The sequence below is a fragment of the Mycteria americana genome, chromosome 4, assembly GCF_035582795.1.
Source record: "Mycteria americana isolate JAX WOST 10 ecotype Jacksonville Zoo and Gardens chromosome 4, USCA_MyAme_1.0, whole genome shotgun sequence".
Classification (NCBI taxonomy): domain Eukaryota; kingdom Metazoa; phylum Chordata; class Aves; order Ciconiiformes; family Ciconiidae; genus Mycteria; species Mycteria americana.
The window spans coordinates 30,507,669-30,524,019 of NC_134368.1; the positions used below are offsets into that span (position 1 = coordinate 30,507,669).

The following is a 16,351-nucleotide window of genomic DNA, read 5'->3' on the forward strand; positions in this document are numbered from 1 at the left end:
GTATATGTGAATTTATTTCTATTTTTATAAATCTATTTACATATAAATAAAAACTGCTATCTAAATTTAGCAGAGACCCATTCTCCCAGTTGCTGACAACCCTGAATAAAATTCCATGCACCACAGGCTGCCAAGAGTTTTTAATTTGTAGTTTAAAACATGATCTCTCATCAGTAGGATTCAAGAATTGGCAGGAGCACTGCATGTGACCAATACTTCTTCTCTGTTGGAAGTAGCTATCACAGGAAGGAGGAAGGTCTATCAGCCTCTGGCAACAAGATCAGTTCCAAAGCTCCACTTTGAGATCATAGGTATACAGGCGATTTGGTATTATCTATCCAGCTAGACATCTACATTGCAAAACAACAGTTATATACTGTTACTACATATAACAATTACCATAACTTTTATATTACATATTACTTATTCCTCGTAATACCTCAAAACTATATGGTATAGTTTTGGGTATACATTAACAACTCAACAAATATGAACAATAACTCTTGAAAGTTTGGTAACATAGTATCTCTGAACAGTATTTTCTCCCACCCTAAACACAACAATCCACTGGAACAAGATGGATTAAGTAATTAGTTTTACCTTTGCAGTCATATACATCAGATTGTTCAGAACCATAGCTGTAGCCTGTGGTGATCCCCAGCCTTCTCCTCGTAGCCATCGTCTACTGTTCACCATTATTTCTCTGTCTTTCAAAGAATCTTCTTCATCTTCATCTTGCCGACGAATGGTTGGCAAAGGTTTCAAGTCTACCAACTCAATATTGTTCATCCATGGCAGCAGATAATGCAGCATCACCTGTCTCCCAGCTGGGTGAGCTGTTTGGATTCTCTGACTTACTTCTGTCATTCAAAAATTAGGTACATATATGAATTGTAAATCAATAATGAGAATCGTTTTGGTAATAACAACTACCATGAGCCCAGTAGACCATGCTGATATAAAGTAATGCTGATACAGACTTATTTTTTTTGTTCAGCTGACTAGTGCTCTTTCATAATGATAAAGTCCGCAGTCTTCAGTAGAGCTAACTGAAGACACTGCTGACAAACAGTGTGTTGAAGAAACCATATTAGTATACGCATATATATATTCCCCTAATTGGAAGAGGGAACTGAAAACCTAGAGCATGTAAAAATGTACCAACTGTGGCAAAAAAGCACTTAAAATTTTCTCTTCTTCATATTAGTCTTCGTAGTTTTTTTAATTGCTGTGAGAGGTTATTATTTTGCAATTGCTTAAAAATGCTATGGAATAATATTTTTAAGCAATCTACAATAAATAAGAAAACACTAGAAAGAACAATAGAAGAATAATTTAAAAAAATAGTTGTAAATTATTTCTCTAACGTGACTTCTCATGGCTATTAGAAAGTCAGTAAAGGTATCTTTGATTGATGTTATTTCCTCTTGAATATATTTAAAATACAAGTAAACAAAAATTGTCACGTAAACAAAAATTGTCACTCAGTAAATTCCATTTTCTCCATTCATTATGATTATGTTATCTTGTTGTCCTGATTTTAGTGAATTACATACAAACCAATTATTGAAAAATAAGAATTACACATTTTGTACAATGCTTTTGACCCGATGAAGTTTTTTGTTTTGTTTTAAAACCGTACCTGAGAAGATAGCAAGTGTTAGTTCAGGATAAGTCCTTGCTAATTCTTCTGACAGCTGATAATATGACACAGAATATAGATGTGGTAAAGGAGAAGGCTGACCCAAAACCCCATCCGTCCGCTGAACTTCCAGTTTGTGAGCATAACGGAACATCTTTGGTTCCAAGATCTACAACAGTAATGTTCAGAATATGAAGCTAAGTATAGAGCTACAATGGAAATCTTTATATAAAATCACCTTTTAAATTCATGTATCTAGTCTCATTTACTGTTTCCTATCCATGTAGATCTCCATACACCTACAGTATGCACCAACACTGTGGTAATTTCATAGAAGACTAGCTAAGACTCACTCCACTTGATGAGTTTCCAGCAATAAATTTCAGAAATCTGTTTTCACAAAATACCTCATTAAATATAAACTTCTCTATAACAAAACATGAAATACTATTGAACACTTGTATTTCCAAACAATATCAATTTCTGCTCATCTGTGAGATATGGATAGGAGCAATGTAATCTTTGATGTGGCAGAGATGCAGCAGGAGGCTAAAGCAGTTTGATACTTTAAAAGTCAGTTTGGCTGATCTTAAGCAGTGGTGTTCACTTGAGAAGAAAGATGGGGCTGAAAGGGAGGGTGGTGTGACTGCTGACATATCAACAGGGGTGTGAGTTCAGTGGGGACTTTACTGTTGAATTTAGCTGACAACAAAAACCTTTGAAAAAACTTCCAAGACTTGTGGGTCTGACTCACAAGCAGCAACAGATTTATTTATTTATTTTTAAACACTAACACCTCTTGTAAGATTAAGCTTACCCCTAAATGACCTCAGAAATATACAAAAGTAAATTAAATAGCTAACAAGATTTTCACTATCATCTCTCCACAGAGATGGATGAAAAAATGTTTGGTATTAATGCAAAAATCAGAAAACTGACTGCTACCCCAGCAGACAGAGTAAAGGGACAGGAAGCAATATACTTCTCTCCGAGGTGCTTTTGGACAAATGGAGCTATATAACACTCTTTCAGGACCAAATCAGAAGAATCTCCATTTAGGTTTTGTCTCTTGAAAAAGCAGATATTATGAAAACAGAAGTCTTGAGTGCTTAGTTCATGAAAACAGACATACTTTCACTGAAGTCTATTTATGCCAAGTAAGGATCTGGCCTAACTATGCACTACAATAGAGAAGAAAAAAAAAAATACACTGTATTTCATTACTGAAGGGACAACCAAATAATAACAGATTTTTTTAAAAAATGCACAGTGACAATTCTTATTTTAAAATAAAAAATTAATCAAAATTAGCCTACAAACCTGTAATAGTTGCATAGCAACTTCATAGATTGCCCTAGTAGAATCAGCTGCTTTAAATAGTATCAGATTCAGCAGGGTCACTGTATCACACTGGTAATCCCTAGGGAAAAATTGCAAGTGTGAAATAAATAAAATTACATTTAGTTTTTTAAAATTTGACTTTATTAAAGTTTCATTTACAGGAGATATGGTATGGGATAACATAACATTTTGAAAAATTTCGCTAGTAACACACACACACAAACAGGGGTGATCTTTTCTCTTTGAGGGAGGAAAAAACCCCAGTTCTACATGAAAGCACACTCTGAAAATGAAAGTTTAAAGTTTTGAAAAACGCTGTAGTACCTGTTTTGGAACACGCTGGCTATGGCTTTAAAACAGCCAGCTGCTACCCGTTTGGAACCTGTGTAACACCGGTCTACGGCCCAGTACATGAGGTTACTCTGGTCAGGGTTGAGTTCTAAGAGCAGCATGACCGCCTCACAGCCTAGCTGGTGAACCTGTATTCCAGAAAAAAAACAATATCTATTTATAAATATAGGAAAAAAGACCAACTTACAAAAATGGCATAAAATAGGGAAATAGAGATTTAATTAAAAACAAAGCAAATAAACAATAAACACCACCAAAAAAACCAACTGCAACACACAACATTTGTTCCATCTAAAAACAATGAGACCACCGCTTAAAATAACAACAGGTAATTCTATCAAACTGTTTAACGTTCAAGTTGCACACACAGTCATAAACTATTGAAGCAAATAACTAGGTAGCTCTACGAGTTTTTTTTCCCCTCGGTTCCAAGGCTACCTTGTGCTATTTACTATTTTCACTTAACTACAAGCTGAACACTGACCTGAAAGCATCAAATACAGAAAAGCACTTAAACATATGCAGGAATTCTAATGGGATACAAGGGATAGATCTACTTGGAGACTTGCACGTTCTCTTGAATCAAAGCAGCCCACTGGAGCTGTATTTTTATGTAGTCATAGTATTAGTGCAATGGAGGCCCTATCTTTTAAGTCTAAAGCTTGCCTTACTGTTTAGATGCAAAGCTTGGTCTTCGTAACTCCACAGGACCCCCAATGGATTCTACAGTCTCACAAGAGTTCATGTTCAAAATGTCATCTCCTTTAAATTTCTAAAAGATCCGCTTATTACTACAACTTATCCTAGCTGGTTAGTTTATAAGAGATACACAATGTTTCACTCCTTGACCCTTCCTCTTTCATTCTGTTTTGTCTGTTCTTAGACTGTGATTAGGGACTGCCTTCCTCACCAATGTGAATACACATATTAAGGACAGTGCAAAAATATGCACTACTAAAACAGCTTTGAGCTTAAGCCACTCTAAAGCATTTAGGCCAATGTGACCGCAAAACTCATTAAAGAATATGTTGAAGGCACTGACAGTGGCAGACAAAATTGACGTTGCCTGTATTACCTTTTTATCTTGTGAATCCAAAATATTATCCAGCCATTTGTATAAATAGCCATCGGATGAGAGCCCGACATTATCTGCAACAGGGCCACAACACAGTACAGCAGACATAGCCTTTAGAAAGTAATTGAAAAACACTACATTTTAATAATTCAGATACAGGAAGTGCTTTTACCAAGTCCATTAAATATCAGAAAACTAACTTCTATTCAGCCAAGGGAGGAAGACCAAGGCTAATAAAAAAACCTGTTTAACATCTTATTCAAGAAATTATCAAATCATATTTTTCTCAGATCCCAAATATGAGGAACTGTCAATACTGAAATGCTGACACATATAAGAGTTAATATGCAGTTTGGTTGTTAATGTACTTTTACATGAAAGCCTTTCTCCTTAGGCAGCTGAGGACTAAAGTCAGAGGAACTGAACGTTTAGTAGTATATTTAAGAAATTCCTATAGAAAGTGTGACAGTTTACAGTACGGAAAAAGCTGAACTGTCATAAATTTACATGTAGGCAGAAGAGGAAAAAGAACTAAGTCATGAATAGCAACAAGAATGTGAAAACCACATCCAAAAAGCCCAAATGTTAAATTTGCATCAGAAAAGTCAACATAACGATCTATTTCCAAAATTCAAAAAGTGCTAAAATACCTTTAATGCACAGTATTGGTGTCTGTTTATTCGCATGTTCCTATCACTGTATCTGTCCAGGGGAGTAAACATGATGCTAAAAGGACCTGCCCAATGACTGAACAACATAAATAGACTGTGGCGTAGACTCTGCTGTGGAAAGACACTTCTTCTCTGGTGTACTGCAAGAAAAGCACACAGTTAGAAATACTCCTCTTGTCATTCTTTAAAATGAAGTACGTAAAACAGAAACAGACCCAAACAATTAATATAAAAGGAAAAAATCAATGTAAAGACACATTATTTCAACATCATAATAGCTGGATGTAGGTTTACTATTGTCCCGTTTAATTCCACTAGTGTACAAGAATAAGCTATTTATTAGTCTAGAAAATTTAAATGCACTGCCAACCAACAAGACTTTTGCTAAATAAGAAAATTATTTGTACACTTCCAAACAGTACCTAAAATCCCTCTTAAAAACTCATGCTCCTAAAGTTATACACAAAACTGATGGCATAAATTATTGTTATGAAAGTATTCTGAAACCTCAGAGAAAAAGTGGATTTGTTTGTTTAGTTTTTGTTTGGTTTTGTTGGTTTTGTGTTTTTTTTTTTTTTTCTTTTAAATGTACTGCATACTAAAGACAGTCATCAGAAGTTATTACAGCATTTTTACATACCTGGAACATTTTGAATGATATTTGCCACTAAGGCACTAAAATGGCATCGGATATCTTTCAATGTATCAGAATCCTTTTCATTTTCTGCTTCTAGGAGTTGTCTTGTTAGATCGACATACTCAAGTAAAGTGTTGTTGAGGGAATGTGTTTCATTATCAAGGCCACCACTTGCACTTAAAAATAAAATTAAAAAAATCAAATAGCATGATAAATACATACAACAATTTTTGAAAACAATCCTTATTTTTTTTCTCTTTAAAAAAACCCTACAACTTAATCACTGCAAATATTTAATTTAATTTCTTCACCCAGCTTCTATTTCAGTGTTAAATAAAAAGCTCCAGTGAAAGCAAACTAATAATCAAGCCTCACTACCAGAAGTCACTCATCCTTCCACAGAACTAGTTCTTATACTGGGGACAAGTGACAAAAATAATAATAAAAAATGCCAAACAACAAACCCGTCACCCCCCAAACCACGCAATTTGTAAACCAGAAAAAATAATTACTACTACTTGACTACAGACATCTATATGACATACTGATTTTTGTGAGTCAGTCAAAATGCTCAGTACTTCATGACATGCTGTTGACTATTAGCAGATGAAAGCAATTTATTCATTTTATATATTCATTTCCCATCTTCATTGCTTTAGCATCTGACTAGACATCAGTACTAAACTAAATAAGGAGATTAAAGACTGCATGTGATTCAGACCTGCCTTCCTTTGAAAAACAATTGTTAGAAGGGTGATTCCTTTCCTCTCAGCTCCCTCCACCATCTTTCCACATTTGTACTAATGACAACTAAAAAGCATGCCTTGCACACCAAAGGCAAGATGAGGAGGTTTATGGTAGCCCTTAATTGCTTGCTAGCTTCCACCACAAAGTCAGACTGGCTTCAGGGAGAAAAGTTGACAAAGTTCTAGGGTGCAGACTGTGGTTAGGAGATATTTTACATATGCTAATTAAACACCAGTGAGTATCTTAAAAGATAAGAAGGGAGAGTATGATTTTAACGGCTGCACTCTGAAAAAATCAGCATGCCGAAAGGAAGAAAGGCATTTTAGCAATGCTTCTGAGGCAACATTCTGAAATATACTGTAGTAGCTTGCTTAAAGATTGAGAATTTCACACTGATTACACACTGCTAAGGTTGACAAATAAGTATCATTGTCTAACAGCATGGGAGGAGCTAGCCTAACCATCTCCTAGCCTGCGTGCTCTTATACAATTCCACCTGCACAGAAAAAAATTTGTAAGAGACTTGTAAAACATGCTAGAATTTTAAGTCTTCTTTCAAAGAGTCCCTACACAAGTAGGGTAAGCTGAGAAAAAAACCCCAACCCAGTTAACATTCTGCCTCCCTCAGAAAGAAAAAGGTCCAATATTAATGAGCAGCAGCCTTCTCTGCATAGGACACACTGACTAGCATCAGGACTCCAGGTGAAGAAGAATTCCAGACTGATTATAGAATAGTTGTAACCTCGTTTTCTGATTCACGTAACCGATGCAATGTTTGAACATACACAAAAAGGAACATGACACACTGCCTGTTCAAAGCAGTGTCCCAGGGGAATAGTAGCATTTTAAATAAAACACAGACTACTGTGACAAAAAGCATGGGGGAGGGAGGGATTAGAAAGCCAGCAAAATTCCAAGTTTTATAAAACCATGTCTATTTATTTCGTGGTATACTAAAACTCACTGAAGAATTCTGTATGCTTGTTATACTGGGTCATAAGAATACTAGTGACTTAATTCAGAAGCATAAACAACATCTTCACATCAGCGTTGCCCCTACCTGTGACTAATGACACCAGCATCTGCCAACAGTTCAAATATTCGTACTAGTTGTACTCGTAAAATATCTCGACGCCTGCGCCGTTTCATGTTCTATTCAACAGAGGAAACACAAAATTAAATGAAGCAGAGAAAAAACTAAGTATAAAACCAGCGTGGCATATAAAAGCATTATTATATTTGTACTACAACTGGCATCAATTATCAGAGGTGCCAACCTTTTAAGATGAGTTACGAAAATTGCTAGCAATTTTAATAAACCAGACAGTGAACAAAATTTTTCCCTGTTGCAACTCCAAGATATACTAGGTTTCCTATTACACATATTATCAAAATAATACATTTTTTTATCAGTCTCCTGTTGCAAAGTGCAACATATAAAACGATGAACTGAAGTGCAAATGCCAATCTTTCCACATATTTGCATGCAAGACCGACAAAACACGCTATAGCTCAGTAACATTTTGAAACAGAAGCCATGTTCCTTTCCATCATCTGTACTTAATTACAAATTTGTTACTAATAAGAACATGACAGTTACCACAAAAAATACTGAGTAATCATCTCTGAGTTTGTGTTTGCAGAGATTATTATTTCTATGAATACCTACTGAGGTTTCTAATCCCCGCTGTAAAACATGCTTCTAAACCCTGCTTTTCCATCAGAAAATTTTTAGTCATAGCAGTCAGTCAGGTGACCTTACAGCCTTTTTCATTAAAAAAAAATAGACAAAGTTGGTAGACAGTAGAACTCAATTCTATGTCTTAGATTCTAGTAATTTTGGGCATGTTACTGACGATACAATGAAGCAACTACTGTGTAAAACTATGCTTATGTAAAAGGAATTAGAAGAATGTGGAAAAGGTTACAGTAATTTTTTTCATCATTTGAAACAAAACCTCTCTGATACAGGAATAATACAGAGCTCAAAAACAAACACAAAGCTCTTCCAATGTAACCACCTCAATCATTTAAAAAAGTAACATCTCACCTTTTTATCTGGTATACTGACAGTTTTTAGGTGCCAGAAATTAAAGAACTTAACTAACATTTCTTTACTACCATTTGTGAGAAGATAGTTAAAACTGTACTGAATATAGTGGAAAGTATCTAATTACCTCTGGCCTTCTTTCAAGTGCTTCCTTAATTATAGGATGTAATTCTTCTATTAGTTCCCTGAATTAAAACAAAAGAATTAAAAGGATAAAAACAGCCATTAAATTAAAATCTCAACTGAAAGATGTTTCACATCTTTCAATATAGTGTTACAATATAACTTAAAACACCCTCAGGTTTTCCTTCTTTACCTGTAGCTTTCTGAAATAAATCAGCATTTAAAAGAGATGTTTCCTAGAAAGATGTTTTCCTAATTTAAAGACAAACTACCAAACAAATGCCTCAATAATTACCACTAAATTTGCATTCACCAAGTATTATGGTGTATTTCTGTCACAGATGATTTTAATTTATCTTCATATTCAGGGTTTAACAAAGCCTCATGGTGCAAATAGATACTATTAGAAAAAAAAAAAAGAAAAAATATGTTGGCAGCTTATCATACAATGCACTTTCAGTTGTCGTGATGCATTTAGTTGTTAATAAAAATTGTTTCTTTAAGGCCAATAATGCTATGCTGACAGAAGTCAGACCAGGCGTTATGAAAACTGAAAAACAACATGCTTTGATGCTGTGGTTGCATTCCCTATTTGTTCTGAAGCTCCACAGTCTTTATTACTACTCGGTTCCTTCTGCCAAACTGAACCTCTCTTATGACTCCAAAAAGGGGGCAAAGAAAAGGGAAGGAGATCAGTAGTATGGATATACACAGACAAAATACTAAGGTAAAAACATATTGGTTTTACTTTAATATTTGTTAACATAGTAACTACTGTCTCAACTTTAGATTTGTTGGAGTGTTACACATTTTTCTAATCCCTGTGCTATTATAATTCAGACATATCAAAAGCATGAACCACTTCAAGTTTTCAAGTAAATGACTGACTCCTCCGCTGCATCATTCAAAGGTCCTCCTTCAGAGAATGGGTCCAGGTGATCAGAAAGTTGCACAAACTTTTGCAGTGTGCCCAATTACAAGAGACTTAAGCATGGTTAGGGACTGTTTTATACTTTCTTTCAAACGCAGAAAACACAGAAAAGAATTTGGAAGAAGCTTTTTTGTGCTAAAACATAGTAAAGGGTCAGCTTCCAATGGAGAGCAAGAGACACCTAGACAAGTTCATGTGATCAGTAACAGAAAACAAAAGAGAAAAATAATATTCTACCAAGTTTAAGTGGACTGCATATACATATAATCTATAATGAAAAAAGTTCCAGAGTAAAACATACCAAGTGCAGAGGAACAGTGCTTAAAAAAACAAAACCAAAACAACAAATTAGTGGAGAGCTACAATGGCAAAGGATGAGCTACAGTTAGCATCTGGTGTGAGTATGCACACTGGACAGAGAAAAAAAGCTAGTCATCAGAAACAAAACATATAATTCAGAAGACTGATGAGAATCAGATTTGATTATTTTTTTTTTTTAAGTTTGCTGAATGAATTGTTTCTAATTTAGAAAACAAGAATTTCTGGTGAAATCCCTTCTGAAAGCATTTTCTAGACTTGTAGAGCACAATTATCATTTAAACTGTTCAGTAGACCTTCAGGGTCATGGGACAAAGTCTTACTTTACTCCTGGTAGGACAGTAAAGTCAGATATGATATACAATTAGAAGATTATCAAAGGAGTAAAACAGAATACTATAACTGAGGACTTGGCATTCCGGTTTCAAATACATCTTTGGCTCCTCATCTGCCGTAACACGGGACACCAGTGATTGGAGAGAAGCGTCATGTCATTTAAAACCAACAGTGTTAGCAATCCCTGGTTTCTTCTGCAGAAGCAGAGTTGGTTACTATAGCATGGTACAACTTCATAACTCTCCATTTTAAGAGGCTGGCTGCTGTCAGAGAACATCTGATGCTGAGCACTGGCCTTCCCAGGAAGTTTTCTTCCCCTCAGATGTTCTCCCTCTTCATCCATCCTCCATAAAGAGAGAGTTGTCAGGTGAGGACAGTGGCACAAAGATGCATATTAAAACTCATGGCTTCCTGGCATAAAGCTGCCTTTTCACCTCAGTGGATTTGTACTACACATTGACGGTACAGTACATTAGGATCTCATGAAAAGTAAATTTCAGTTGAGGTAGGAATGCCATGATGGCTAGGTAGACCATTTTGAATTTGGCATTTATATAAAGACTTGTCACAGTAGGGTAACTAAAAGTTTTGGATTATGAGCTGAATCCAAATATGTTGAACATGACGTATGAAATTAAATTGATAGAACAAGTGACTTGGCACAGATTTAATTCTGCTACAGTAGATTACAGTTACCAGCACCCAAACTAATCCACATGGACTTGTCATTGGTACAACGTAGCAGAAAGATGTATTAGTTATGAAGTTACAGGAAATTTACTCAGAGAAAAAAGAAAAGGGGGGGAGAGGGATGCGCCACAAATTTCAGAAGCTTCAGCACTAGTCAGAAAACAGTTGTAACTGGTATTTTTTTCAGCTTGATCCAAAAATCTCTTTTTAGAATACAGTTATCATGAATCTCCTACACAAAAAGAGCTCAGAAACATGTTTGTTGGCAATACCAATAAGCGGAGTTTAGTAACTCTTACAAACATGATTATAATTAACATTTCAGATGTTAATAGTCCACACAGTCTGTTCTTTCATATAAGGGCAGCCTTTAATATCAATAAAAGGCAGCTGTTTATTGTTTCAACTACCTTTTCTTTATGTAGACACGACCTCTATGTAAAATTATTTCAACCTCTAATAATCTTTATCACACCACCAAATGCTAGAACAGACAATAGTAATCAGTTTTCACAGCTTTTTAAAAATTCCTAAAAGAAAAAAAGCAAACCTTTTTTTCTGAGCTCTGATTCCCCAGCTTTGTAATCAATTAGCATAAAAACAGATGAAACACAACAGTTACCTAAAAGCTCCTGGGTTGGTCCTGCCAAGTCCCAGCACGAGGGATTCTGTAATTTCCATGCTCTCAGAGCGCATCATTGGAACTATGTGCTTAAACAGGGAGGAAGGGGATGGAATGCCAATGATCTGAGAAGAAAACCAGAACAAAGCAGAATGAAGTAGTTACCAAACAATCAGGTGGTGTGACATTAAAACATCTGCTGTAATTTTACAGTCTTCTCACACTGATCAGTGACTTAAAATGATAAAATCGAAATTTTTCGTCTTTGACATAGAAAATGACTTTCTGAAATAGTAAAGTAGTATTTACTACTTCTCTATTCCTTGTATAATTGAATTTTCATTGCCAGGTGATAATGAATGGCTCAACACGATAAACAGATGCTTTGCATGTTTAGTGTATTTGCCCTCCTTAAGGAGAGGAAGCAGACTTCTGGAGTCCAACTCCTTAAACTCGATTGTGGCTCTCAAAGAGAACAAAGCTTTCAGTCTACAGTTTCTCAGATTTAGGTAAAGGATCTTGGTAACAAACAAGTGGAATAGGCTGCTTCTGCCAAAAATCCACTGCATAGTCCATGAGTTATCTTCACCTCTACTGTACCTTCTACAGGAACCAAAAAAGGTAACAACAAAAAGAAGCAAAAAAAAAAATCTGCAGGTCATGTGAAGCAAGGCAGACAGAAAACTGTCTGTGGTTGGGAAAAATACAAGATACATCATGCCTGAACGGGTCCACTGCTTCAGTTACTGAAGTGAGAGGCTATTTGCTCAGAATTGCAGAATTCTACTGACAGAGAAAAAAACCCCTTAATGGTAAACAAAACATTTCCTCATTACCACTAGATAAGACTTTGAGATTGGGTTAACGTTTTCATGACATGATTAGATTTCATGTTAAAAAAACATAAGCTGAAAAGCCTCTACAGCATGGAATGGGAGAAGCTAACAGAAACACTATCCTAAACAAATGAAACATATACTAAAACATGTTTTCAGACAAACTACACAAGTTTCTAAGAATCATGATAGTTATAACCCTCAAGTGTTTCTACTTCCAGTAACATGTAGACTTATTTACGGTAAGCATTAGAAGAACCTACTCTTGAATCAATGCTATAACCACTGTCAGGAGTAGACGCCAGCGTCTCAGGAGGGGAACATCTCACAGAGCCTGTGGAGGTGGAGGAGTTTGAAGAAGATGCTGCACTGCAGCAAAGAATCAGGTAGTTTCTCCAGAGGCCAATATAGGAGTCACTGCTTGTAGTAGTATTCACTTTCTTTGCATTGATAGGGCTGCTATCAAAAAACAAACAAAAACTCACTATAGTAAATAAAGCTTACCAGGTTTCCCTTTGTTTTTCTACTGAATTTATATTTCAATTATGTATATGCCATTGCTTCCAAAACTGTTAACACGGTAAACTCTGAATAAATTATTCAGAATAGACCTGTACATCAATAATATATGCTTTTATAGTCAAATCTGTTGAACTATGATATGGCCGAAGGCATGAATTACGTAATCTTTACAGCAGATAACTTTTTTCCAGATAGAACTCCTTTAATATTTTGTTATATAAAGCTGAATTAAACCCACAGAAAATATTAACAGTGCGTATGTCACCTCACTGAAAAATAATGACATTACAATGATGATAAATCTTGAAAGAATACTCAATATAATATATTGTATTTACTTTAGAAATTAACTTACTTTATATCCACTTGTGGAGACAGCAGTTGGAGTCTGGTATAAGCAAACGTCCAAGCGTAGCTTACAGCTGTTGGGCAGTGTTTTGGAAGATTTTCCTGTTTCATAAAACTTGAGAGGCTTATAATCCATGGATCTTGGCCTTGAGTCACATGTGCAAATATCCATATATGTGATGGACTGACCACATCAAACTGGTGGCTGATTGGGGAGGAATTCCAGTCAGCCAGAGTCTGTAAATCTATTGAACTGGGACAGTACAGTAAAGTAGTCTGTGTGCATAAAAAAGAAAACAAGGCAATATTTAATATCCATGTGTATTAAATAACAATCTCTTCATTGTTAAATATCTAAATAAAGTATCAGTGTCAAAACCGCATTTGGAATAGATAGAACACATTACTTAATTTACTTTTTTTTTTTTGTTAACAGAGGTTCCTAATGTAGACAGTTATATAAACATGCTGTTTGGGAAGGAACTGGATATTAGGAAACTCTAAATTCTAGAAAAAGGCCCTTTCACTCATGATGACTTAATTCTTCCAAAAGATTTTGGACTCTAAAAGCCTTACTACTGAATTCCAACTTGTTTCCTAAACCTAAAATCAGAAGAGCTTCTCCTTGATACTTAAAGAGTTAATGATAAATATATAAATATGGAATTCAGTTGTTGTTCATTGATAGTTATTATAATTTTCATCACAGATAAAGAACACATTGACTGTTAGACACTTTATCGCTGCAGAAAAAGGCAGTGGTCTTTGCTTCAAAGAAATTGTAATCTATGAGCAAGATGAGAAAAAAGAGATATAGATATAGCTGTCTGTGTGTATATGTGGTGGTCATAACGACACACTACTGATCAGAAAGCACACAATGGCGGTGTTAGCCTCACAACATTCCTCAAGGTTTTTGAGGTTTGTTTGTTTGGTTGGTTGGTTGGTTGGTTGGCTTTTTAAGGTGATAAATTGTTGACAAAATTAGCACAAACATAGTCACGCTATCATTTAAAAGATACACAGTTTATTTGGGACAGTTTTGCAGAATTACCTCATCTTACATCCAACTTAACATAAAAAACTCTCCTACCTGGTCAGCCCCAGTGAGATGTATGAAACTCTCCAGGATAGTAGCACTTAGTCTGTCCATTACATCTATAGCCAACTCATCATCACTCTACAAAAGACAAAATGCAAAACGTAAAAAGCTCAAAGGAAGTCAAGAGAAAAGCAGTTTCATTAGGCAGTCACAAGAATGGGTCATTGACTCTTACCTTAGAAATTTCTAAAAGTGTGAACAAGGCCCTAATTTCTCTGAGAACGCTGACAGCTAATCTCCTGGTGGCAGGCCTTGTGCTGCAAAGGATGACCAAAGCAAAGCCTTCCACCACGTGAAATACACTGGAATAAAGGGTCCTCTCCAGAGGAAGGGTATGGGCAGCCCCATTGGATACACCACGCTAAGAAAAAGATCATGGAAGTTAAGCAAATTAAGAAAAAAGTAAACACAACCAAGCTACGGTTCCATCATTGGCAATGGCAGAATTAATCATAAGGTATTTAGGTCTTGTTTGGCTACTAGTCAAATTCTGCATTATGAGAATGGCATATCAGCTACTTTGGTTTTTTTAGTATCTCTCTGAATTCAGTCCAAACAAATATCACAAGAAAGTATTTCTTATTTCATTTTCTCACAAGAATGAGGCAGTGAGGGCAAAATTAAAAATAAATAAGTAATACTCTTACATATGAGACTGTATAAAATTAAATTATTTGAACCCTTTCCGTTTGCTTGTAAAAAATGGTGCTTTTTTCCTAGTTCTACTGTTTAACCACTCCTACTTAATAGGAGTGTTAATTTCCTTAATGTGTAATTTCCAGTTACACATAATGACTTTTGATGTGAGCAAAAATGTGGCCGTGAATTAGTGTTTAGGGAACACTTAATAATATTAAAGTAATTTTTTGGCAAAAATGCAGATTTAAAATAATAGGTCTAAAAGTCTTCAAGCACTGTAAGAAAGTAAGCTGAATTTTTATTAGTTAACAAAACCAATAAAGCATACTAATAAAATTGTATGTAGATTCAAACCACGTTTTAACACCAAAGGACCTTATTTAGAAATACCTGAGAATCTTGGTTTTTATTGTGCATTTGGGCTGCTTGTTTCCACTGATTTATGAGCTGCACTAACATTTTTACTGCATTGTCAAGAAGCGTTGGATGGATATCAGTCACTTCACGCACAATAAAATATACAAATCCTGAAAGAACATCTTCCCGCCAATCTGGAAAATCAAGCATTAATGCTTGGAGAGTATTGAAAGCCAAGGCACGAAGTTCTTCATCCATATGAATTGTCAGCCTGTTTAGAAAAAATACTGGTATCACCACCCTAGATTGGCATACTCTTAACCAGCCTTTATAAATTAAAGTTTGGTGTTAACTCTTCCTTCTTTACTGTACAACGTAGAATACTTCCATACAGATGCATTTTCTGCACTGAATACATCTGAAACTGGCTACTAACAGAAGGCGCTACTACTACCGCAAAATAATGCAAGACTTCACAAAACTTAGTATAAGCAAATAATTTTCAAGAGAGATGGTCAAGTCTTTCATATAGGCAGATCTTTGCATGCATCTGAGCAACCACCTTAGAGCTCAGTAGGCAGCCACCCTGTGATGTACAGGTTGTTTTCTTCAAATTAAAATTGAAAAGAACAGATTGTTTTTGCAGATAAAGCAGCTTTACTTTGGATATGAGAAAAAACTCGAAAAACCCCTTTGCATATATACTGAAAAAATATGTCTCAGCCCGCTATGGTAAAAGAAACTTATCCAGTACTGTATTATTACTTATTACTCCACGTCTTTTATGCAATTCTTGACACTGAAGAAAAAGTGTTAGAAAAATCTTATTCTCTCACATTATTACTAACTTTTTAATATATGTAACTCAACACATTATATACAAGTGAATTTACAATTTCAAAACTAAAAGCTATCCTGTATTTCTGCACCAAGACCATTCTTGTATTAAAAATAAAAAAATTAAAAAGAGGAAGGTTTATCACTCTAGTAATATGTAAAGACTGTCTGCATGT

The 16,351-nt window shown here is 35.3% G+C and overlaps 1 protein-coding gene across 8 annotated transcripts in view; it reads right to left on the reverse strand.

Annotated features, from left to right (window-relative positions):
* Positions 1–16,351, reverse strand: part of FRYL (FRY like transcription coactivator) — a 178,006-nt gene that overhangs the window by 53,261 nt on the left and 108,394 nt on the right. For 5 of the 8 annotated variants that reach the window (XM_075500035.1, XM_075500032.1, XM_075500030.1 and 2 more), the window contains 16 exons: positions 15,372–15,609; positions 14,518–14,703; positions 14,334–14,420; positions 13,248–13,516; positions 12,634–12,829; positions 11,535–11,659; positions 8,951–9,037; positions 8,642–8,699; positions 7,525–7,616; positions 5,721–5,893; positions 5,060–5,220; positions 4,410–4,520; positions 3,308–3,462; positions 2,963–3,062; positions 1,643–1,811; positions 601–860 (listed from right to left, as the gene is read on the reverse strand). In XM_075500035.1, coding sequence (XP_075356150.1) covers positions 601–860; positions 1,643–1,811; positions 2,963–3,062; positions 3,308–3,462; positions 4,410–4,520; positions 5,060–5,220; positions 5,721–5,893; positions 7,525–7,616; positions 8,642–8,699; positions 8,951–9,037; positions 11,535–11,659; positions 12,634–12,829; positions 13,248–13,516; positions 14,334–14,420; positions 14,518–14,703; positions 15,372–15,609 — 2,467 coding nt within the window. The remainder of the gene's footprint in view (positions 1–600; positions 861–1,642; positions 1,812–2,962; positions 3,063–3,307; positions 3,463–4,409; positions 4,521–5,059; positions 5,221–5,720; positions 5,894–7,524; positions 7,617–8,641; positions 8,700–8,950; positions 9,038–11,534; positions 11,660–12,633; positions 12,830–13,247; positions 13,517–14,333; positions 14,421–14,517; positions 14,704–15,371; positions 15,610–16,351) is intronic. The other 3 variants (XM_075500034.1, XM_075500033.1, XM_075500037.1) reach the window with 1 other exon arrangement.